Source organism: Lathamus discolor, chromosome 2 (genome assembly GCF_037157495.1).
Source record: "Lathamus discolor isolate bLatDis1 chromosome 2, bLatDis1.hap1, whole genome shotgun sequence".
NCBI classification, from domain to species: Eukaryota; Metazoa; Chordata; class Aves; order Psittaciformes; family Psittacidae; genus Lathamus; species Lathamus discolor.
This window is the reverse complement of record NC_088885.1, coordinates 90,206,577-90,231,316: the sequence shown is the minus strand read 5'-3', so window position 1 is coordinate 90,231,316 and position 24,740 is coordinate 90,206,577. Positions and strand designations below refer to the sequence as shown.

The 24,740-nt window shown below is 38.7% G+C and overlaps 1 protein-coding gene across 2 annotated transcripts; it reads right to left on the bottom strand.

Annotated features, from left to right (window-relative positions):
• Positions 1 to 90: 90 nt before the first annotated feature.
• On the bottom strand, positions 91 to 24,210 carry VSTM2A (V-set and transmembrane domain containing 2A). 2 transcript variants are annotated; one of them, XM_065669316.1, is made up of 5 exons: positions 24,132 to 24,210; positions 21,755 to 21,921; positions 20,858 to 20,908; positions 17,183 to 17,519; positions 91 to 179 (listed from the first exon to the last, which is right to left on the bottom strand). In XM_065669316.1, exons 1-5 carry the CDS (start codon positions 24,208 to 24,210, stop codon positions 91 to 93), a joined length of 723 nt encoding a protein of 240 aa, XP_065525388.1. The 2 variants fall into 2 exon arrangements, with proteins under 2 accessions (XP_065525388.1, XP_065525389.1); XM_065669317.1 differs by lacking the exon at positions 91 to 179 and adding an exon at positions 225 to 301.
• Between the last annotated feature and the right edge of the window lie 530 nt (positions 24,211 to 24,740).

Below are 24,740 nucleotides of genomic sequence, written 5' to 3'. Positions count from 1 at the left end.
CCTCTTCTTTTTATAATATTTATTTATTTATTTTATTTATTTAGTAATTTTGTTTGTACTTCCTGAAGAAGGTGCTCCTTGTGTAGAGATTTAGAGTACATTGGGTGCAGAGTGGTGGTTGGAGGTTAGGGTCAACTTTGCTGTCCGCTCCGTGGATTTTACAGGCGATTTGCTCTTTGCTTTAAGAAGAGAAAGTGATATTGGAAAAAGTCAGCACTTTTAGATTAAAGCAAAGCACCCTTCACAAAGCCACAAACAAGAAGCAGGACAGAAAGTCCATGGCTTGTAGCTATCCTCGCACCTGCGGAAGAAGTTATAAGATATTCGCTCATCTTGCAGATTTCCAATGCTCCTTATAAGGCTGTTTTAAACACATACATTTATATATTTAATTAGCTCGCCAGGTTGGCTCTGGTGCCCATGAATGTCTTGGCATGCACTGCAAATAACAACACATACAAAGTATTTCAGTCCCAGGGAGGTTTTTTTTTTTTGTTTTGTTTTGCTTTTGTTTCTTGTCTTTTAAAACATTACCCAGAAAAACCATATATACCAAGAGGAACAAACCCAAATACCTTCCACTTCAGAGTGTTCTTTACAAAATCATTTCCAGCATCACATCAGCTGCTAACAAAAATGTCATCTACTGGCTAGAGTGTTTTCATGTAAAACAGAGGAGATACTGGCAAATGGCTGTGCTATTTACAAGGGGGAAACAGATTGCTAAAAAATTTGGACTATTGTTGAGAAATTATGTTTTCATAGATACCTTTTTCTTTTTAAAAAGCTATGAAAACAGTGGTACATATCATCATTTCTAAACCCATGACTTTATATTTTAAGTATGTTGTCAAAATAAAAACATTTAGAACTAGATTAATTAAACTCAAATGTTTGCACACCAAGGATATAGCTATTTAGATGTCTTACATACCAAGTCTCAGCACCTGATAACTCCCTATATCAAAAAGAATTACATTCAGAATTTATACATACTGCTTGAGATGAAAACCATAATTTAATTTAGTTACAGTATGAATAAAATTTCAAATTATAACAGGTTAATGTATGATGAATAGATTTTATAACTGCGTTGTATACTTGAAAAGAATGAATGTTATTGATGGGTACAGGCATCAATTCTATAACAAAGTAATAACAGTGTTATAAGCAGCCCATAATAATGTTGGACTCTTAACAACTGGTTATGTTTTAAAAAATCTGTTAAACATGTATAAGCTGGTTTTGTAAAGAATTTTATATTAAACTGAATGCAGGATTCCATTGCAACCCCAATAAGCACATTTATCTTCTCATCAATATACACAATGAAAACAAAAATAACTCAATGAAAATGCTCATTTTTTTAAAGTTTTCAGATGTTTTGTGCAACATTTGTACAACATTTCTCTGTATCCGCTAACAATGTTTGTAAGTGCAGCAAGAAGTATTTCTGTTCCTGTGTTCCTGTCTTTGGTAATTTTTTCCCTTTAAAAATGGGGATTAAACTAAATCCCAGATCTCTGAACACTGCTTCATTTTGCAAATACATGGTTTGAGACATTGCATACATAGTAGTTGCCATGAAAGACTCTTAGTCTTCTGTCACATACATAAGAGCTTCTAAGCAACAGTGATATTTCAATTATCCATCTGTGAACTGAATTTCTAAATGAATATTAACATTTAAATGGAAAAATGTCTCAAAGGAATTGCTAAGATTTTCAAAGAAGTCCAAGGGATCTGTGAACTTCGTTACTACTGAACGTAAGCAGGAGTGGGAAACCTACTTTTCTCTTGCCCATCTGACAGTGTTACCCTACCTGCCCTACACTGCAGTAGTTTGCTGGGCTTCTCAAAACACTTGTTCTGCATTAGGTCATAAGCAAACTTGTTGCAACTTCTTGCTGTGGGTTATTCTCATACAGATAATGTTTATAATCTTGCCCCAAGGGTTGAGTTCAATTTCTGTGTTTGGTTTTACTGCAGCATAGTTTTGTTCTGTTTTACGCAAGATGTAACATTTGTCACTTGTCACAATTTTAAAAAGGCTTTTCTTTCCCTAAGTTAGCAGAACTTAGAATCCTTGTTAGTGTTAGATAATTTAATGATGTATTGAATTATTTTCACTTGGTTTATTTAATTTAATTTTTTTTTTTTTTTTTTTTTTTATTGAACTAGAGAAGTACACTGCTCAAGACAATTCCAAAGAGGTCTTTGGAGACCCATTTCCTCTGTACAAAATATGTACAACGCAAATAAGGATAAACACTCAGTAGAGTCTCGTGGATATTTTTATAAGAGTTTTTTTAACTGTTAATGGCATTATAATTTGAGAATTTGAAAGCTGCAATGTGTGGAAGAGAAACAGTATGATACAAAATAGGTTTGACAAGTTATTTTGCAGTGGGAAAAGCAGCACCGTAATATTTGCAGGCAAAGAATTCTTTGTTATTTATTTTGGTTTGCCTTTTTTTTTTTCAGTATGTATATCTGTAGATTTCCAAATTAGGGGCCATCTATTGCATAAACATAAAGCCTTTTTATTTATAATGTTCAGGTTCTGTATAAATCATGACTTTCCTCCAATTCAGGGCACATGTCATAATTGCATGTTCTACAGTGACATGTACGATGAAGTGCACTCTCATCTTTTCAGTGATTCATTACGAAATACAGTTGAATTTTAAATATATTTAGGTTTCTTTTTTTCTGGAGATATGTAAAAGAATTGTATTTTTTCTTTCATGAACCCAAGTATTTCTTCAGGTTTTGTATGGGTGAAAGCTGCAAATGAAGAATAGCATAGCAAAGTAAAAAAAAAAAAGCCTTTTTAGGGCTTTTTCCCCTTTTTCTATTCTGTCATATCTGCTCATATTCTATTATTTTGATTCTCATCTTGATAAAGGATAAACGACCAGAAACAGGCAGAATTTTCCATTTTGACTGTAAATCTAAAAGTTATAGGGTGTTTAAATGAAAGATTTATTTTCACTATTTTTAGACTCAAGTGTGAAGCAAAGTACAAATCAGAATCCAAATGTCTCAAAACCACAAAGTATCCACATTCAGACATTTCACGCATATGTGGTTTTGGTGTATATTTCTGACCAGAACTTAAACAGTATCACTGTAACAGTGAGCACAGTAATATAAGTAAAAATCTGTTGATCTGGCTGTGGCTTTGCTAAATCAATTACTCATTTCCCTACCATTTTTAACATTATCTTTTAACTAACATAATGAGAGTTAAAAGAAATTTTACTGGATTAAACTATGTTACCCTCAAAGACAGTAACCTGGACAAACGATGGTAGTATGTATACATATATTGTTTTTATATATGGGTCAAGGATTTTCATATTTTGACCTGTCAGCACTGGCATCCAGTTAAATGCTTCCTGTGAGATATAAATGCCCATGTGTTGTCTTCTTTTGTTTCCTGCCACTGACATATATCCAAAAACGCAAATGTTCATGAAATACTCAACCTTCTCCTGCAAACAAATACTGTGTTGTCAAACACATGATCACAAGAAAAGTTTTGTGCAGCAGCATGAAAGGGTAGTTAATGATATTAAACTCTTTGAAACTGTGACTTATTCAAATACATGTTTTACTTAAATGCTAGGAAAACATAGATAAAACAATAGTAATAAATAATTGTGATCTCAGTATTTAAGATGATCATAGAATCATAGAATGGTTTGGATTGGAAGAGACCTTAAAGATCATTTCGTTCCAACCCCCCTGACATGCGCAGGGACACCTTCCACTAGACCAGGCTGCTCAAAGCCCCATCCAGCCTGGCCTTGAACACTGCCAGGGATGGGGCAGCCACAGCTTCTCTGGGCAACCTGTGCCAGTACCTTACCACCCTCATAGTGAAGATTTTTTTCCTAATATCTAATCTAAATCTCCCCTCTTTCAGTTTAAATTCATTTCTCCTTGTGCTGTCACTACACACGCTTATAAAAAGTCCCTCCCCAGAATTATTTTAGGCCCTGTTTTAGGTATTGGAAGACTGTCATCTAATAAAATAATCTGTCTCACAGATGTTGAACCAGATTTCATGGCTCATAGCGTCTGCACCAAATAGCTAAACATCTATTTTGTTCTGTTAATGAGATTAATTTTAGAGCATCAAAGTACAAAATAGAGCAAGAAGCTATTAGCAAAACCTAACTGATAAAAAAGCTACTCTCTGCATGCTTCTGAGCCTCAATACTTGTCTGAAAACTGCATTAATCCTTACAGTTATGTTTACAATAAGTAGTGTATATTCATATAAATAACATAACAAATCTGTGAATTCAACAACATTGCTTTAATATTTTAATAAACATTTAAGTTTAGTGAGAGTATCCATGAGCTTCCTCTAATTAGTAAGCTACTGATCACAATGGAAGACTAATGCCTAGTAAAGTCCTGGTTTTATGCTGACCAGTATAGCAGAAATACAGCCAGTCACACAAAAGACTATCCTATATTCTCTGTATGTATCACATGATGTCAAAATATCCCTGCATATATATGGGGGGGTATACATTCTGCTTCTGCTGAATATGAGTTGATTTCGCTGTAAAACTGGTTTCTAAAATCACAGGGGTGTTGAAAACTTGGAAATTTTATTTTTCAGGAATTTGTGCTGATATTTTCCATATTTAATACATGTTTTGCTATTTTGCAACACTTGGATTTGCTTTTAGTGTTAGATTTGAACCAGCCTCTGTTTCAGCCACAGCAGAAATCACATGAAATCATAATTTTGTATTATTTCCATGTAAAGTAAGTAAAAATTAATGAAATACCTGCCTTAATTTCACTGGGGATATTAATGAACCATAAGATTTATTGGAGGACATTTGCAGTTTTATATCCATAAAAACAGATGAAACCAAACATGGTTTACATCAAAACAAAGCTTCATCTGAATATGTCTTTCATGGGTCTTTCTTAAATAAACAGATTCTTCCTCTCTGGTCTACCAAGTGCTATCATTTTTATTCCTCTAAATGAAGAAATCAGCGTTTCCTATAGCTCTTCTATATTGCTGGAATATATACACACACTCAGGAAGAAAATTGCCCTTCCACAAAGATAAGATCCCCTTTTACCTCCTCAGGGGAATGACTTGTGTAATTTAAGGTTCTATCACCTGTATTTGATTTCGGGGAACTGAACGACAAAAGACTAGCAGTAAGTAGCATATTAGGAGTAAGCCTCCTAAGGTAAGCAGTTTTGCTTAGACTTCCACTTTTTTTCATTGGCTGTATGGTACTCAGCCTAAAATATTGTGAATTGTCTTTGGCAAACATACAACACAGGGCAAAGAAATTCATCTTACACCCCAGAAGAAAAGTTCTGGCTTTCGTATTGTTTTTGTTGTTGTTGGTGGTGGTGGTGTTGTTGTTTTGTTTGTTTTTTTCTTTCTGAGTTTGATTTTATTTTTGGTTGGTTGGTTTTGTGGGGGTTTTTGGGGGGGGGGTTTGTTGTTTTGTGCTTTTTTTTTTGTGGGTTTTCTGCTTTGGGTTTTTGGGTTTTGGTTTTGGGGTGGGGGTTTTGGGGTTTTGTTTTGGTTGGTTTTGTTTGGGATTTTTTTTACATTTTGGAAGAAAACTGCTCCATCCAAATTGATGGAAATTTAGAATAAGCTGTGTATTGAATTTCCCTGAAGTCTACTTATACTTTGCATCAAGCATGCAGCTCTGGTCATCTGCTGCGTGTTACTTTTTTGCAGTGATGTCCAGAAGAACAGAGGTGGAAGAGGGATGGGATCCCAGATGGATGGTTATCCCCTAGCTTTCACTAGGTAAGGTGCCCAGTTGAACTGAGGTGCTCAGTCCTGTCATGGTGCAAAAGAAAGTGGCAACTTTCCAAACCTGAGTAGAGGAGAGACTTCTGCCAGAGTTTTGAGCTACTGAGTTCAGAGTTCCTGAAGCTCTTCCTGGGCTAACCCAAGTCACAGCCTTTAACTTGCTGTATTCTATATCTAAAGCCACTTTCTAATGCAAACTTGAGATGGAAATACTTGGGAAAGCAAAAACCTGAGGAGAGTTCAAATACAGGTAGCATGTAGTAAAATGATACTTGGCTTCATTCGATGATGCAGGACAAGACATAGTAAATCTATACAAGGATAATACGGTATGAAGGGAGAAAGAAGAGTGAGACTTTGGTTTTCTACAATTTCACAATGTCAAGATGGACAAAAGTAGAATTATGGGTACACTGGTGTGAACAAACATGGGATTTTACATTCAGGCCACTTTCTATATCATCGCTTACATCAACACATGCCTAGGGAAACATTTAAATCTTATTCTTCCTCTGCAGCATATCTGAGAGTCATGGGTTTCTTCAAACAGTGCTCTTGTCCATCTCTTAATTCATTAACCACTTGACTAAAACCAGACGTCTTAATTGAGACATCATGCATTATGAAGGAGCTAAAATGATCTCTACCGTCATTCTCAAAGATGAAAATTAAATCATCAAAATGTTTGGACCCTGTCATCCTTTAACCTTGAACAGGCAGGAATGGTAAATGTGAAGTGCATCAACATTTATAGATTTTCATACTCTTCTGGTTAAAATAGTCAAAAATCACTGCATAGTTTGAATACAGTTTTTCAGGAAGATGAACTTGATAGTGTAGTTGGCTTACTACACCTCTATGGAATTTTTGCACTCTCCCATGATGTTATTTATCCTGTAATTCACAATTTTGACTGTTATCAATGCATTTCCTTCTACTTTCATCTGTAGCTTTGTTTAAGTTGTGTTAGTAAGTAGTTCAGAGCTAAGTAACATTTTACATACTAGCTTGATCAGGAAATCTTGTTACAGTTTTGCCTTGGCTTCATGAGTGTTACTCATTTTCTGCGCAGTGATTCTAAGTTTTGTTCAAATGTTTATGCTTCTTGGAAACTTATTTAAGCTGTTTTGGACTGAGAGTGAGCTATCTGGACAGACTATCCCCCCCAGAAAAAATCAGCTTCTGAAATTCTAATGTACCTAGCATTTTCACGTGATGCTCTCATAAACAAGTTTAGAGTAGCAAAGTAGCAGCAAGTTAGGTACCTATTTGGTGAGATTAAGTATAGTTGAATTGTCTCTGCAGGTGATATATGTGAGCATATCAGGGTTAAAATGATTTTTGAACCTAAGGTACACAGAGTCCAGCTTTAGATATACCCAGAAGCATATTCCTCCCTCTTCTGAGGGAGCACAAACTTCTATTTTGTGCTCAGCTACCTCAAATTTCATGTGTTTAGCCAAGGATATAGTGAGTTCTTGATGTCTCTGTATTGTTTAGTGGCTGTACAACTATGACTACTTCCATAATTATGCATTTATTATATTGTGGAAGCTTTTTTGTCTTAATACTCAAACTTCCCTGACAGACTTTCTTTTCTTAGAATGACATTCTGCCTACCTGGGTCTCCCAGTTACAAATGTTCAGGCATCAGACATTTGTAGCAAATATCCTAATTCTCCTCCTCCCTCTAGTTGATGTTTGAGCCTGCAAAGTTTTGAAGTTTTTTGTTTGTTTATTTGTCGGTTTGTTTGTGTGTGGTTGGTTGGTTGGGTTTTTTTACACTGAGTTTCTCTTTACGTGTATAAGTAATGCATTGACTTCAGCTGATTCTATTTCAGTGAGAGAGTACTTTTTTGGGAAAAGGGTTGCTAAGACAGATGTTTGCAAATAGTCTATGAAACACCAGTGTTAGCTATTTAAATAAAAATAGTGTGAGAAGCGGCACAATATCCAGCGGCCGTTGCAACAGCTAAGAGCTGAGGGGGGTGGAGGAAAGCTCAAGCAAATGCAGACCCTAAATTGGTTAATTGGTATTGAGAACCAGTAGCAGTACGCTTTATGACTGGTCTTATCATCATTAGGCACATTTCTCTCCCTATTTCTACAAACCACAGATAAAATGTCTTAGATTTTTTTTAATGTGTGGCAGGAAAATATAGAAACCGGTGCATTTCTATTTATCTGTGTGAAATGTCTGATTCCAAAGCAAATGTATTTTTTTGTGACTGTCCTGTGATAATCCATCCTCATCTATTTACTTTCATAAAGTTGTACCCATCTGAATTATGGTAGAAACTTGGGCTGTTAACAAAAATTCTTGAATTGACTCCTTTGTTAGTAATGTGCTTCTGCCATTGGAACTAAGTATGGCTCCAGTGCAAACTGATCAGCATTCTTGCAATATGTATAAATGTGTTCATATTTGATATATGCCACATTGTAATTAAAATTAACAGAGCCATTTCTGAAAGATGGCATAAAGTTGCAACAAGAGTTTTATTTGAAGAAAAATAGAACCTAACTTGTCTTCTTCTTCCTGTGCTTTTGGCATCCTGTTCATCTTTTCATCTATCAGAAAAAAATTTTAAGTGGGATGATACTTTATATTACTCTATCATCTTCAACAGCACTGTCATACCAATAAAAACATATACAAAGAGGGGTATTATAATATAAAAAGAAGGAAAACTGTAATTTTTTGTAAATATTTCAGCATGAGATGTTCAATCCCCTTCTCTCTTTTCACATCTTACACTGCTTAGGCTTATGTTTGACATACGGTCAACTCGATCTCCTATCTTTATCATTTATATAAAATGTATTTTCATGGAACTCAGCTAAGCTCCCATTTGTCTGTACCCATTTGAATGGATAAGTATGTTTTCTTCCATCTTATTCCTAGACGGTAAGTGTTTTGAGTCAGAGACCATTCTTCTGATCCTCTGTTTGCCCAGTGGATAATGCAGTTGTTATAGAGACTAGAACAATGCATCTGACTAACGGAACATACCTCTGTCTAAGGGCTATGAATCACGAGCTCTTAATGCTTGAGCTGGAGCAGTTTTAAATGATAGTGCTTCCATCTCTCTACCACCCCCTCTTATGAAAATGAACCCCCCAATAGCAGGAGTGGTCAGCAAACCCCATGCCGTTTTTTCATCAATATAACAACCCGATGGTTTAGTTTATTAGCTGTCATAGAGGCTTATTTTATAGAAGCTTATGTCATAGAGGTTTAATTTAATGCTCAACCAGGAACCTATTTCCTTCTGCCATCTAGGTCTGGGGCAATAACTTCTGACTGGGGCAAGACAGGGAATTTGGGTGGGCAGCATTTTAAACTATTAGAGCTAAAGCAAATTTCACAAGTCAGAGCCTTCATCCTTGCTACACACACAAAAAAAATAAAATACAATGTTATCACCCCTACAGCCACAGTGTACTAGTTTTAAAATGGTGGACTGTGAGAAGGAAGCTTTAAGTATTTGTGCCAAATCCTGTATTAATTCTATTTCCTTCATATGCTATATGATTCAATTTTTCTACTTTGATTTCAGATCTTTTTACCTTTCTCATCATAATTCTGAGATGTGTGATCAATCATCATCATGTAATGTCATTAACCGTTGTTCAAAGACTATTCAAGTATAAGATGGTCGCTGATCAGTACATATTGTATGCATGTGAATAATTCAAGAGTACAAAATAGGTAATCGACCTGTTATTTTGGCAGAGTTTCAGACATGCACAATGCAATGTAGCCATATTCTCAAACAGTATTATTCTACTAAACGGCTTTGAATTATCTGAATATCTAGCTCTCTGTAAGACCTACTGCTAGTTCTTGGCTTCATAACAGATTTATTATTGCTCCCTGACAAAATATCTTGGCTTTTTAACTCTTTTTTCACTTGCACAGAATAAACTGGAGATGAATACACCATCTTCTGTAACCATGTCGAAGTCACTGTTACAGTTATCATAGCCCTACAGCTGTGGTTTGGTGGCCAAAAGCCTCTGTCAGTGTCACAGGCAACAGCAGTATCTGAGGGAATAACAACAGTAGAAATAGGACTGGCATCAAAAGTAGCATCCAGATTTGCTATCTGTATTTTTGTTGCTGTTGGTGAACAGTTCTGGTGTTGTGAAGAGTGCTGGTGAACACATAAATCATATGCATGATGCGCTAGGAATACTGGCTGTAGCAGCTAACTTTCACATTTTTATTGTCCTCAGCACATTAGGCAGCTTGTTCCAGCACAGCAGCATTTGTTAGTAGGTGAGGGGATGAATTTCATTGAGTTAGATCAGACTGGATCACACAGGCAGGACAGTAAGTTGCACTGTCAAAAAGTTCGATGCAACTTCCTTACAATGAGGTAAAATGAAAGGTTTGAAGCAGTCTTTTCTTCACAAGGCAACCAGGAAGATCATCTGCTGCTCTACAAATGACATCTGGCTTTATCATCAGCAAAGCAAGATTAATTGCTTATTACTGTGGCTGTAAAGAAGGTAATGTGTTTGGAATATCTTTGAAGCTCATGAATTACTTAATCAAATGGAAAATCCATGTCCAGAGAATAAGAAAATACTAAGACTGTTGAGCCTTCTAGCTAGTCCAGCCTAAGATTTCAAAGATAAAGACTAGAAAGAAGTTGATCAAAGTTAAAGGAAAAGCACACAAAAACCCTGAAGCAACAAAATCTACAACCAAGAATGCCCCTGAATCTGAATGAGCTGAAAATAGAAGTTTTCAGGTATTTTCCTCGTTTTCATTCTGCTCCCAGATAGCTGCACTGTCAGAAACTTCTTCAGGGAGTACAAGCTGGGTAAAGCTTAGATTCTTCTTCTAATTCACCTTCTGAGCAGAGGAGAATCAATCATCACTCTCATGCTTGAGCCAAATTTGTTTGCTGTTGTAAATGAATGCCATTCTTTTGGCTTCAGCAGAGTTGTTTCCATTCCAATAAGCAGATAATTCTACTCATTGAGTGATGCAAAAGATTTTCATAATGAAGCTAAAGCACCATAGACAGGAAACTTCCTGCTTCACATCTCAGAAACATGTGAAAATGTCCTCTGGTTTGCTCTATATGTGTCAATTAACAAATGGGTTGTGTTTTGAAACAAGGAAATCCCATCAGTTATTACAAAAGCAGGCCCTGTCACGTATGCTACAACCTCCAATTAACCAGGGCAAGCTACCTCATGGTGTAGCAGTGAAAAACAATTTGAGTGAGCTGACAAACAACTCATAAACAGCTTTTTTTCCTTCTCCCATTTTTCTTTCCTTCCTTTCTTTTCCTCTCTTTCTTTACTAACTGTGTGGCCCATCTGCAGTCTTTCCAGTGGTTAATTACCTAAGAAAGTTATATTGGGCATAAAGAACAGAATGACTATGAATCAGCTAACTCAGGAATCTCCTGTGGGGTCCCATACCAGATCTTTATATACCGCTTTTGTTCTAAAGGCAAGGTGAGTCTGAAAGGTTCATATTTTAGCTGTTTTTAAACAGCAAAAACAAACAAAAAGACATAATTAAGTACATGTGCAGCAGTAGCAGATGGACAGTAAAATATACTGATAAGGTTACTAAAAGAAAGAAAGATCTCAATATACATGTGTGCAGATAAGCAACAATGTAGATGGAGAAAAGGTAAAATAAGTTTCTTAAACTTTGTGCATTTAGTTCCTGCTGTGCCTGTCCTCACTGTTTCTGGATTGGTTTCATAGGACGCAAATATGTAGTGTAGTATCCAAAGACAGTTTTCCATGTTTTCATGCACATAACCTGTACTGTATCTGAAAAAGCAACTGCTCAAGAGCAGTCCAGGCTATGTTTGAATTCTGAAAATGGAAATCTGCCATGGAGTCCCCTTTCTTGTAGTAGGCTGTTTCTAATTTGCCATTACTTGCTTTCTCAAATTACCCCTACTTGTGATTAGCTAAGGGGTTATTTAACATTTCTTTCCAAACACCATCACTTTTACAGGAATACGATTTACAGGGGAGATGTATGTTTAAGGACAGAATCCATGATTATTTCAACAAATCTGAGAAGACTGTGATTTTCTTCTATGATTCAGTATTCATGCTTCACCATGGGCATAATTAAGGATGAAAATAATACCTCTGATTTCAGAGAAGATGTTTCAAACTAAGCATACCCAGTCTAGCATGGGCATGTGGGATTGAGATGTTAAAACTTGTAGAACAATAAAATTGAATACATATTATTTGGCGAGCACATTCTGTTCTTAGTTCCTCAAGCTGTGTTTTTGTAAGAGGAAAGGAAAATAAGAGAAAGGTGACAGTGGTGTAGTATCAGTGGTTAGCAATGGCAATGAAGGATGGTTACAAAAAGTAGATACCATTTTGCTTGTGATGGGAGTTAGAACTGCAGATCCAGCAAAAACAGTTCAGCTTTACTAAACACTAGGAACGGGATGTTAAATACTTGTATGTGTTTGGTTCTATTGGTAAGTACACACGTATAAGAAACTAAGATGTGGGCTTTTTGAAAGAAACATAGGGCAGTAGTGAGTTCATTCTGTGTTGGAAATCCTGGCCTAAAAAAATGTGTTTAGCTGCTGTTAAGACCTGGCTTTGTCAACAAAGTTACTTGGAGCACATTAGCACTTCTCAGAAGATGCTTACTGTTTCAAGGTCAACAACTAACTGGTTGATAGGGCTACACCAGTTACCATGGGAAGAATTCATTCCATTATTTCAGAGAAGCTAAAACAGTGAAGTGGTTTTGTAGGAGGAAGACAGAACCAAAGTGTAAATTTCAAGTAAAAACAGAGATTACAGTGTATACAGGTGCAACATGGGATAGACCTTGCATCACCTTTTGATAGAATTTCTGAGGATGGCTGAATAAGGTTCAGAACAAGAAGAACAAAAGCATCATTTGTTTTTTGCTTTAATGTAGTCCTAAGGAAACAGACTTGACTGTCGTTCAACAATCACAGTAATGGTTGGTGGCTCCCAGCCACATGGTTTCAGAAACAGCAGCCACCAAAGATAAAAGTCTCTCATAGTGAAGAAAGAAGTAATGCTGGCTGTTGACATAGTGCAGGCTACAGCAGACTTTTGTCCCTCCACTTTAAGAGGAAAAGTAACATAAAAGAGCAATTAAAAAAAAAAAAAAGACCAAACAAAAAACCCCAAATCGAAATCAAACAAATCACAGAAGTTGTTTTATATTCCATATGATTCCAAACTGGACATAAAATTTGTGCTTACAGTAAATTGATAAAATATTCCTGGACTCTGTAGATAATTAATAATAGAAGCTGGAAGGAATGTCATTGGTTTATCAGGATCACCAGACTGAAGAAATATGTTTTCATCTGCTTCTTTTATTTTCACACCTGATATTCAGCTTCTCAGCATGATTTATGATGCCAAGAATCCTGGTTGTTCTGTCTTAGGTAATGGCCACCTTCTCATTTATGCTCCTTTTCAAGGCACTCGCTGCAACTTTGCTACCATCACAAGAACAGTTTTGGCACGTAGTTGCATTAATAGTTGAATTTGTTGCATTGGGCAAGAACAAAAAGTTGCTGGAAATCTGCAGTCTGTGTGTAGGCAGTCAGAAAATTAACCTAATGTCACTTCTTCATTTGGAACTAATTCCTCTAGAGTTCTCTGAGCCTGATCTTGAGTCTGAAAATCAACTAATGACTTTGAGTGCTTTAACAGAGCATTGGCTGAACAGGATGAGCTTGGGGGATATACACATTCTCAGCACACCAAATTCTGCAGCCTTTGTGTTGCTATAAAGGTTGAGTGACTTGAATGCAGGTAGCAAAGTTTGTCTAGATTTATATCCATGAAACAGTGAGATTTGTTACAGCCTGTAGATTATTTAGCTTCCTTTTACTGGAATTCTTGGACCTCAGTTAATTGTAACATTGCTTGAGAGTTACAAGGCTCTGTGAGAACTCTGCACTTTCCCCTTTGGACTAAGATACATTGCTATGAATTATGCAGGGAAAAAGGTCTGTCACTCCACCTACATAGGACATTTTCTGGATATATGTAGATTAGCCTGTCAAATTACTCAGATTCCTCTTAAGATGTGATGGCTTACTTCATCTGCTGCAGCCCATGAATATAAAATGAAAGGGTCAAGCTGTGTTAGCTTTGACTTTTTCTTTCCTGACTTTTTTGACTTTGAGGTATACATTCAGTGCTTCTCAGTATATTATCTGAAGATTATCTGTGGGAGATATTCTCTTTAGCTCTTTCTTCCCATGCTGAATTAAGCTAACTATAATATCTCACATAGCATTTTTCAGAGCAGCACAAAATGCGTTATGGACATCACATCACGTCGTCAGCCCTGGCTATGTAGCTCCCTCATAGTTATCGCAGGTATTCTTACTTTTATGTAAAAGAGAATGGCAGAAATATCTGTTCAGTTGGGAAATGCTGATATTTTTAAATGGCAGTGGCTGTAAACTTCTTTTCTAAACAATCTATTAAATATCTATCATTAAGAAGGAAGTGAAATTCTGCAGTGTGCTTGAGGATTGAAGGATTTAAGCAGAGTGCAACCTGCAACAATAAATTTGGGGGACAAAATATTCATATAGTAAGAGTCAATCTTATATTAGTAGCCGAGTTCTTAAAAAATAGCTGAATACAGATAACCAAAAAATTTTGCAGTATCATGTTTCTCTTTGCTGTAAATGTATTTTGCAGTAGTCTGTGAGCGTGGAAGTAAAATTTATTGCTTGCCAATAACTATACACTAGCTCTCTAATATTGGAGAATATTTGATACAATTACCTATGGTTAATAGTACTTCTCTCTTCAAACAGTATTGCTGAAATCAGTGTATTACTCAACACAAACAAACACATCACAATCACCCCATATGTCTTTCAAATAGAAAAGTGGTTAACAGTAATAAATTTGTGTTCAACCATGTTTCTGCGTTCTAGGCTGGATGGATACATTGCTTACATGAAATGAAATCACACAGCAATCTTGTGCACATGTATATACTTAGGACGATTTTGAAGAAGGGAAGAGTTTCTCATTTCACAGTATAAGGAGACTGTGTTGATTCATGGTATCATAAAATGAAAGACCATTATAGGCTATGACACCTCCTCTCTGCTTTTCTGACATCTCACAACTGATATCTTTCCTTTCTTAGCTGAAGTTGCTCCTTGAAGTTGCTCCTTAAAGTTGCATACAGCTAAAAATCCTCACTGCCTTGTGCTCCTGTGTGTATTTATATTGGTGTAGAGTAAGTATAAAATGGAGTGAAAATCCATATCCCACCATAGCTGGAAAATTAAGACCAGATTTTCTCAAGCAAAGGAAAGTGAATCCTGGTTCTCAAGAGTTAAACTGATGCTCATCAAAATACCACCAATAATTACTGTATAGCAAGTGACCATTAAATTGAAATTAAGCTGAATATAGATTTGTGGTACACACTTTTTTTCCTCAGTAGATGAGCTTCACCTCTGTTGAATGCAGCATTAATCTGTGCTTCACAGTAAAAGAAATTAATTAAGTCTATTTTAATCTGCTTAATTTTAAAATTATTTATGATTTGGCTTCTCTGTACTTCATCTGCAGTAATCTTTGCTCAAGGAAAAAAATTACAGATTAAGTTTTTCTATACTGTTTTTTTTTCTTTTACAGGGACCTTTCCATGTAATAACCTACTACCTCTCAAGTAACAAATGCCCAGCAATCAGTCAAGATATTGTTTGGAATAAAGACATAAACAATATTACAGATTCAGTTATATATCCAAAGTGATTTAGTGGATTAGCTGCTGTGTGCACACTTTGGCTGCAGTATAGTCTATAGCCACATATTTAATAAACTTGTGACTATTTTAATTAATTTCACATAGAACTGAAGAGAAACCAGAATTTTTACTTTACGGACAAGTGTGCTGCTTTGAAATGTATGAGTCCAATGGAAAATAAGCAATATATATATTTCTCTGAAAGGAAAGTCGTAGTAGAATGATGATTTTAAATCAATTGAAATACTTTTCTTCTAACAGCTTCAACATTTTTGAAAGAGCTAAAAAATGAAAGTGGCTTAGTTTCAGGGAAACAGAACTGAATGTAATTTATAAATAAATTTGAAAACTGTATGCAGAGGTAAAATAGTGGTGGCATGTGCATCATCTTTTCTAGTAGCAATAAGAATTTTTATATGAATAATCATAGTGCTCCGATCTGTAATGAAATGTATTTTCTCTATCAAAATGTTTTTCTAATAGTATGCCTGCAAGGTTAAAGTGATTTTACAATAGGTGTGCTGTGAAATTTGTTGTATTCCCAGTTTTGGTTTTGATGAGATGGCATTTGCTAGTAGAAAAATGATGCATCAGAACAAATTAGGTTAGTTTCCATTATATACATTCAGCTTGGTTCTGATCTGCCTTATATTGGGCCTTCAGCGTAAGCAGAAGTGATCTAGAAACCCTTAAGCCTGCACAGTTTGTTTTCCAGAGGATTTTTGAGTATTTACAGCGTCTTAGTTTTTTATCTTGTGCATCTCTCTATTGCAGTCATAGAGTGGTCAACATCTGCACCTCCTGTATATTCACGTACCTTCACATAACTGTGAATTTCATTGTACCAATGTAGAAAATTCAGACTTATATTGCCTGCAGGTTATTTATACAGTGTTGTACAAAATCTCTCAAACAAAATGAGTAGTATGCTAGTCTCTACGTGACAGATAATTGAGGCACTGACATTTTGATATGTGATTCAAAGCTAATGGTCAGGGAGCTGAAGATGAGAAGGGCACTTTCTCTGATGAACCTATGATCTTTCTAAAGTCTATACAAGGGAGAAACAATCTGGTATATCTAAGGTCTGCTTAGATTTAGAAGTCAAGTTCCTTATGGAAGTAGGATTGTTACTAGAAGTAGATTAATTTTGTCAGATGTTAGAGATATAAATGTTAGGTGACTGGTGTAAATTAACTTACAAAGAAAGAATTCTGAACGGGAGTTTTATTTAATTTGTCATGCATAGCCATCTTAAAATGAGATGAGTCATTCACTGACATGCCCCTCTGTTTCTAAACACACTACAGGGAAAGCTAAGCTTTGATTAAAAAGCTAAACTTAGGTGGATAAAGCCAGTAGAGATAAAATCCACGTAAGGCTTTTTGCTTCTTCTGCCCAGAAGCTTATTCTTCAGGTTTTAGGAAGTAAGGAGATAGCAGGAAAAATAGAGCCAAAAAGAAGGAGGAATAAATGACCACCACACTCTTCTAGTCACAATTCCTGGTTACCTTGTTGAGTTAGCCTCCTTCTACATGCCGGAAAGCAATCAAATGAAAGCTCAAAATGCTTTACCATACCTGATTGTGGACTTTGTTTGGGAATTTTGGCTGCTGCTTCAGGGCTGGAGGTGGCACGCACACGCTGATTGGCAGAGTTATGGATGCTACTTGGAACAGCTGCTGAGATGTTTTTACGAGGTTTCATGTCTTGCAACCACATTGGAGATGCCTCAAAGGCTTGCATTCGCCGAGAGTGGCTGTTAGCATTGACTTTGAGAAATGCTTGGGCCTTGTATTCCTGAAGGTCTCCATAGTTGGCATCGGTCACCCTGCACTCGTACAGGCCTTCATCCTTTTTCCTCACTTTTGAAATCTGAAGCTTGTGGGAGATGTCATTCCCTTGTACTTTCACTGTCTGCAAATTTGCCAGGAGAACAGACAAACAAACAAACAAACAAACATGTTGTCAGGTGTTGTTCTCTGAAAAGACTCTACCGATGTAGTGCCAAATTAATCAGTGGTGTGATTGTGCTTACTGCAGGGAAGTTGCATCAGGGACGAGCATGATTATTTGTATCTATGAGGAGGTGTGACATCCTCTTTCTAAAACTGTTTAGATGATTTGCTCTGAAAGGCTAATTGGCATCAGACAAACAACCCAAACTACCATGTTCATTCCAATTAATTACTTAAGATCATGAAGACTCTTCATGAGCTTTCTTACATAAATGTAATATCTGTGCACTTCATCGGTTAAACCTTTCCAATCAGTTCACTTTATTAAATATTTCAGCTTTTGGACTTGTGCATTAACAATTTTGTTGGAAATGTTGGCCAGTATTTAAACTTCTTTAATAACAATTTCTTGGATTAGCTTGTAGTCTCCACTACAATGAAACTGATCTTTGGCATTCAGTTTGTCTCACTCAGGCATGTACCTTTGGTATTTTTTGTTTATTAACTATTACAAGACATCTTGTGCAACGTAGTTCGTTTTGTCTCATTTATAGAGGTGCGTGTTTATTAGAAGTCACATATTTCTGCAGCACATATTCAAGTAGCACATATTCAAGATCATTTTAAAAGTTGTCAGCTAAAATAATTCCTGATCTATTTTTAATTGCTTTTAATATTTGAGGGTAACATAACTTATTTTTGTCTCACATAATTAAAATACACGAGAAAATTATGCATCCAGAAATGCATGATAGCTATTAAGATGCATTACGGAAGGTAACACATACTCCTTTCTGTATGTTCATCACTTCAGATAATTTATATTTAATTAATTCTCTATTACTCTCTATCTGGATTAATATCTCTTGCCCCACAGGAAGCCAGTTAAAAGGGATTTACTGGGACAGAAAACTTCAGCTTTGAAGAACTCCTGAACCTGGCTTACATCCACCATTACATGTTTATGGATGCAAATGTGGCTTTGTGTTGTATCACTGACAGGCAATGAGGAAACATCAGAGTGATGAGTATATGGCAGACCATGAAAATGGAGAACTGCTCAACTGAAACTAGGCAAGTGTTATTGGTGATTATACAACATATTGCTTCTGCTAGCTTGGTATGCTGCAGCCATCAGTGTTGGCAAAGCACATATTCTGCCTGCTTGATAAATTGAAGAGCAATACTTGTGAAGATATTATTGCTTTAGGGTACTGGATGGACTTTACAGCCTGTTGTGTTTTATCCAGCTCAAAATTTATACTTGGCAAACTGAGTTGGAAGTATGGATTGCATACTTTCAGGCATAACGTATGCAATATTAATTACATGGAAAGTGCTGGATAGTTATTTAAACCATATTCAATAATAATATATCTCTACTGAACAGCTCATATTCAGCAAAAGGATTAAAGAAAGTTCATATGAATAGAAAGAGGATCTTTAGGTCATATCCCACGTTAATTTGCTCCACTGCAATATCTGCTAAATTAACAGTGTTGCATAACACCAATGAAAAACAGAATTTGTTTTAGGAATTTAGAAATTTGCGGTCAGCATGTATGCATGTTTTCAATTTATGCCTGATTATCACTCTAAAACCAGTAGAAGCAGTGTGCTTCAGCACAGCTTAAAACCACATTTAGTATATTTTACCATTTCTGTAAAGAATTTATGAAGTGCACTTAAATTTTGCTGCCCTCTTCATGAAGATACTTGTCCATAGTACTAATGGAGACTCTGTGTTTGCCTTCAAGGAGCAAAAAAAGGAAGGCTACATTTGTAACAAGTGTATTTAGATTGTCAACCTAATGTTGACTTTTTTTTAATTGTAAAAATAAAATCTTTTATGCAAGCTTATAAAAACACTGGCTAAATACCCCAGCATGAATTACTACCATACATAATGAGAGATTTTTGAGTTGAAGGATGGGACAAGCTTTACAACTTGTACTGAGTCACAGACCTCATGTATTACTATTGTAATTTTGAACGGCCAGTATTGATAAGGAATTAATTGGCTTACAGTATTACATCTAGTGGAATAGTATCCAAAGACCACATGCGGGCCTCATTTGTAACATAGTCTACTAATGGAACTGAAGATACAGTTGACAACACAAATTGTTTCTAGTGTATGGTGAAATCTAAGGAAATCTAAGTATGGCTAGATTATGTATCATTTTGAATATAATGCATTTGAATTCTCTCTTATAAATGCCCTTCAGCTATACCTAGCTGCACTTCAACCCAATGTAATTACTTGGTTAATTATTTGCAGGCATTGAAAAACAGCAAAGGATTTAACATAAATATTTCACCTCTGTCACTGGTTTAAGCTTTACTTCTTCGGCTGTAGCTAAAAGGCACTTCTGAAGGGATTGTGTCTGAGAAAGAGGAAACTCCTTTGGGTTGATAAAGGAATACCCATGCTACATTATCTGCCAATTATCTGTGTCTTTCCACTGCAGTAAGCACCACACCAAGACCTCACCACCATATATTACTCTAGGATGCAGTGGGAAGAGGGTCTGAACACTTCTGAGGTCAGGGGCTGGCTATGGCTGTGCCTGGCACACGGTACAGGTCTGCTGAGTAAGGCATCCTTTCCCTGGACAAAGGTTGGAGCAATGTTGCTCCTAATTTTGTTGAGACAGCTTTCTAGCTTATTTTTCAAACATCATATTGGTAACTATGCTGTCAGAACCCCACTTCCCTAGGAAACAGTTTCAGTGGCCAAGAGTGGAGACCTCCCAATGGGGAGGTCTTGTCCAAAGATTTTATGAGCTTTTTTCTGCCAGGCAATATGAACCTGGGAAAGCACTCGGACACTCCACTGAATGGAAGCACAGCTTCACGACCAAATTTCAGCCTTAAACCCAGCTTCGGCACGCTTAAGGCGGGCTCAGCAGTCACCCGGGGTAAATGAAAACAGGAAGTATGAGGACGGGTGCAGGCTGGCTGCTTCATGGGGTGGAAGCAGAGCTTGCCGAAGGTCTGCCTGGACCTCGCTTCATGCACGGAGTCCCCGGGCGCGAAGGCTTCGTGGGGCAGGATTGGCACCCTCTGCCGGGGCCGGCGTGGAAGGAGCCAAGGGAGGAGCCACCCTCCCGCTTCAGCATCCGGTGAGAGTGGGGAGGGGATGACAGGAGGGGAGGGAGGACGGAACCACCCTCGCTGTACCCCGCCGTGCCTGCTCCGGGGCGGCCGCCGGCAGCGCCCGGGGTGGGCTGTGTCTCCGGCAAGGCAGGGCAGGCCAGGCGGGCGGGGGTGCCCGCGCCGTGCGCCGCCACTTACGCTGATCTTGGTGCCGTCGCTGTCCAGGTCCCGCTCGGGCAGGAGCTCCACCTGCAGGGAGAGCAGCGCGCCGTCGGTGGCCAGCCCCCAGCCCGGGGACCACGCCGACCCGCGCCCCCCGCCCCGCCGCGGAGCCCGGGGAGCGGTGGGCGCGCCGCGTGTGCCCCCTGCGGGCCGCGCCGGGGAGAGCCGCGGGCAGCTGGGCACCCAAGGGAGCAGCAAGGGGGGCACAGCCCTACGGACCGACCCGCCTAGCGCCCGGTTTCCGTGGGGCGGCTGAGCGCCGAGACCCTGGCAGAAGGGGAAGGGAGGAGCTGCTCTGGGTGGCGGTGTAAGCGCACATGCCCCCCTTTGCCCGTTTGGAAGGCTGAAATTGTGCTGTTTTATGTCTTTTATTTTTATCTTCTTCTTTGGGGCATTGGTTCCCCCCTCCGCTCCCAAGTGTGTGCCTTCCTGTGGCAGCTGCATGCAGAGTTAAGGCTGCCAACTTGGATGCACCAGCTGTAGATTGGAGGGCACGTGTAGGATCTTGCCATTTGGGAGATGAAAAAAAATCCCATAAGGAGCAGTCTCTGAACAGCTGCTTTCCGAAGGGAAAATGAAACAGAGGAAAAAAAAAATAAAAAATTAGACTTTGGAAATCCATGAGGTTTTGTGAACATCCCTAGCAGCATCCCGAGAGTGACAGGCATCAAAGACATGGTCCCTTGAGGTGGGTATTTTTCTCTGAAGGTTTTTGTGCTGCTAGTTCATGGTCAAAATTAAGTCCCTGGGGAGATACAGAACCTCCCTCTGCTTCCTCCTTCTCTCCCCCCTTCTCTCTTTCCCTCTCCACCCTTTCTCCTATGGCATTCATTCCCTGGGTGGTTTGGGAATCCCACAGCAGAAAATCAGTACCTGAGTGCCTGTCACCTCAGCTCCAGCCTCTTGGTCCTCAGCTGCCCGCAGAAACCACCACTGAATTTCAAGGTACACTGAAGCAGAGCCACTTTGGAAAGCACAAGACATCTCCACATTCTGCCCTTCAGTGGCAGTGACATTTCGGGGAAACTCAGTGAATTTTGCTGCAAAACAAATGCATGACATGTTGGGATCTCCTGACACCACTCATTGTTTATTCTCTGCTTTTTGTATTGCTTTTTTTCCTCCTTCTTTTTTTTTTTTTTTTTTTTTTTTAATTTCAGAGTAATTTATCTCTTTTCTCATTGCCCCTCTTTTCTGATTTTCCAGTTCCTCCACACATTGTTCATTCTTCCCCCCCCCCCCCCGAGTTTCTCTCATAAACAGCTTTGCCTTTCCTCCCTTATGCACAAATCTGCCTTCTTTACAGTCTAAGCTCTGCTTGTGGGAAATGCTGTAGACCGCCCTGGTTGCTCCCATAGGCTAGTAAAGTTTCATGTAATTAGGTCCAAATACCCTTGGGCAGAATGCAGTATTTCACTGGACTCGCTGAGGGATTTTGTGCAAGACCAATTTGGGAGAGGAAAAAGGAGATCAGACTGATTTATTGTATTTCATAGGGCTGAGCTGGAGACGTGCAAACTGTTAAACCTTCCACAGCCGGCTGGCAGAGCTTATGGAATGGGCACTCTTCTGAGGCACAGGTCACAACCACTCATCAAAATGCCGATTTCAAAGGCTTTACCTGAGTTAGTTACTCTTTCTGAGAGCCTCTGCCTACATAATCAAACCAAGGAGCAATACGTCTTGTGTTTTTCAGCCCTGGTAGACACTTCCCAGAGCTAACCTTCACCTTTGTATCCCAGTTCTTTGACAAACAGGATCTACCCATTTCAGTGTAGCACTGCTAGGTTTAAACACTAATCCTGAGGGACACAGTTCAGGACACCAGCCTCATCTTTTCCTATAACTCACTTTAAAAATGTGCAGCATAATGAAACATGATAGTCAAGTGAGGGGGGCTACAGACAAACAACACAATAAATAAAACCTGTGTTTCAAGAAAAAATTTGGAAAGACCTTGCAATGTTGCTTTCTGTTATGCATCATTACAGACTGACTAGAATGTATTATGATGGGAAGGAAATATTGCTCATTGTCTCCTCCCCTCTTTCTCGCTCTTTATCTAGTCTTCCTAGCTAACCTGGAACTGGTGGGATAATTTAGTAGCCTGTGTTACTTCTTTCTCCTTTTAGATTTGTGCTTGGCAACAGATACTTAGCAAAGCTGCTAGCTTTGTGGTTTACGGTGCCCCTTTTTCTGCCCACCTCCCTCACCCCTCTTCCTCCACCGCCGCCCACCCAGTCAGCAGTTGCTAGTCACCGGGTTAAACTGAGAACTCTGCATTTTGTGTATTCGCGGCTTGTAAGTTTGTTTGGTCGGGGTTGTTTTCGCTAGTTTGTCCGTCCCCTCCCCTCCTGGTCAGTGCGTGCGAGCGGTGTGGGGTCAAGGAGGGGGATGCTGCTGGCATCCTCCCGCGATCGCACCGCCGAGCGTGGCTGCGGGAGCTGCCGGCAGGGAACGGCGGGAGCAGGGGTCTCCCCCGCGCGATCTGTCCGTGGTGCTGACAGCGTCGCAGCAGCCTCCAGATCCCGAGCAACCGGCTCCTGCAGCGCCGGGGCTGCTTGAAATGCAAGGCGCGCCTTTAGGCGAGGAGGGAGGAAGCAAGGAGACGGGGGTGGGGGGTAAGGGCTTTAAAGAAGGCGATTTTGTCTTTTTCTTCCTTCTTTTTTCTATCCCCCCCCCTTTTTTTTTTTTTTTTTTTTTTTTTTTTTGGAAGTGGGGGAAACACAGATAGTCACAGACTCGAAATGAAGGTTTGACTCTAAGGATTGCAGGATGATAGGAGAGGAAAGGGGAGGCAGCTCTAAAGGAGGATCAATGTTTTGAGAGAAACAGTAGATTTACCCACTTGATACTTGGTCTGAATGCAATAATTATGCACGCACGGCTAGGTGTTTATTTTATGCTTACATGCACATACATAGACGTACACTACCCAAACACATGTATGACCATTCATCAATAGCCCTTTACTCTTCTGCGAGGTGTCCCTTATTTCCCTCTTTGCAATCAAGTAACGGAAGCCTGTTTTATTCCCACTTTGGGGAAACTTCTCACTTCTGTTCCTATTTAAAGACAATTTTTAACCGAAGTGTAAACCTGATGCTTGGTATCTTCATCTCCTATCCACTGTGTGCTTTTTTCCTCCTTTTAGTCTCCTTTTCCTTTTACCCTCCTCCCCCTAATCCTGTTCTCAGTCTGTTTTAGCGTTGAAAAACATACACACGGATTTGACAATAAGTGATCTTACCTTGGGTAGAAAGTCCTTGTTGAATATACATAACTGAAAAGAAAATGAATCCAACATAAGCTAGAAAGATCCCCATCATTCCAAGACGAAGAAGAAGTCACATCAGGGTAATAAAAGCCAAAGGTGTCCTCAAAAAAGGGAGAATTGATATATGAGTGTGTGTATGTATCTCTAAATACGTGAACAGAGAGATGTTACAAAAAGGCTCTGTATTGTAGCCCTAGCTGCGACACTGGCAGCATTCTGCTACTCAGTGGAGTCTTTTTCTTTGGGAAGAGGGAGTATTGCAATACAGTGTGGTTCAGATGAGCTGTCTCAGGCGCTGTGTTGCTTGAAGTCCAGACTCAGACTAAAAAAAAAAAAAAAAAAAAAAAAAAACGAACAAAAAACAAACAAACCGTTGAAAAGTGGGTATCAGCTGCCTTCTGTGCCTTTTTTCAGCTACCTGGCAGCTTCGGCCAACGTCAGCTCTTGCTGCTCAGGATGGCGTGATGACTGCCCTCCCTACACACAGATACAGCTCGAGAAGAGGGGAGTGGGGGAGAGAAGGGGGGAGGGGGGAAGAGAGAGAAGTCTCCAGTGCTTGTACTGCTTCAACTTTTCCCTCTA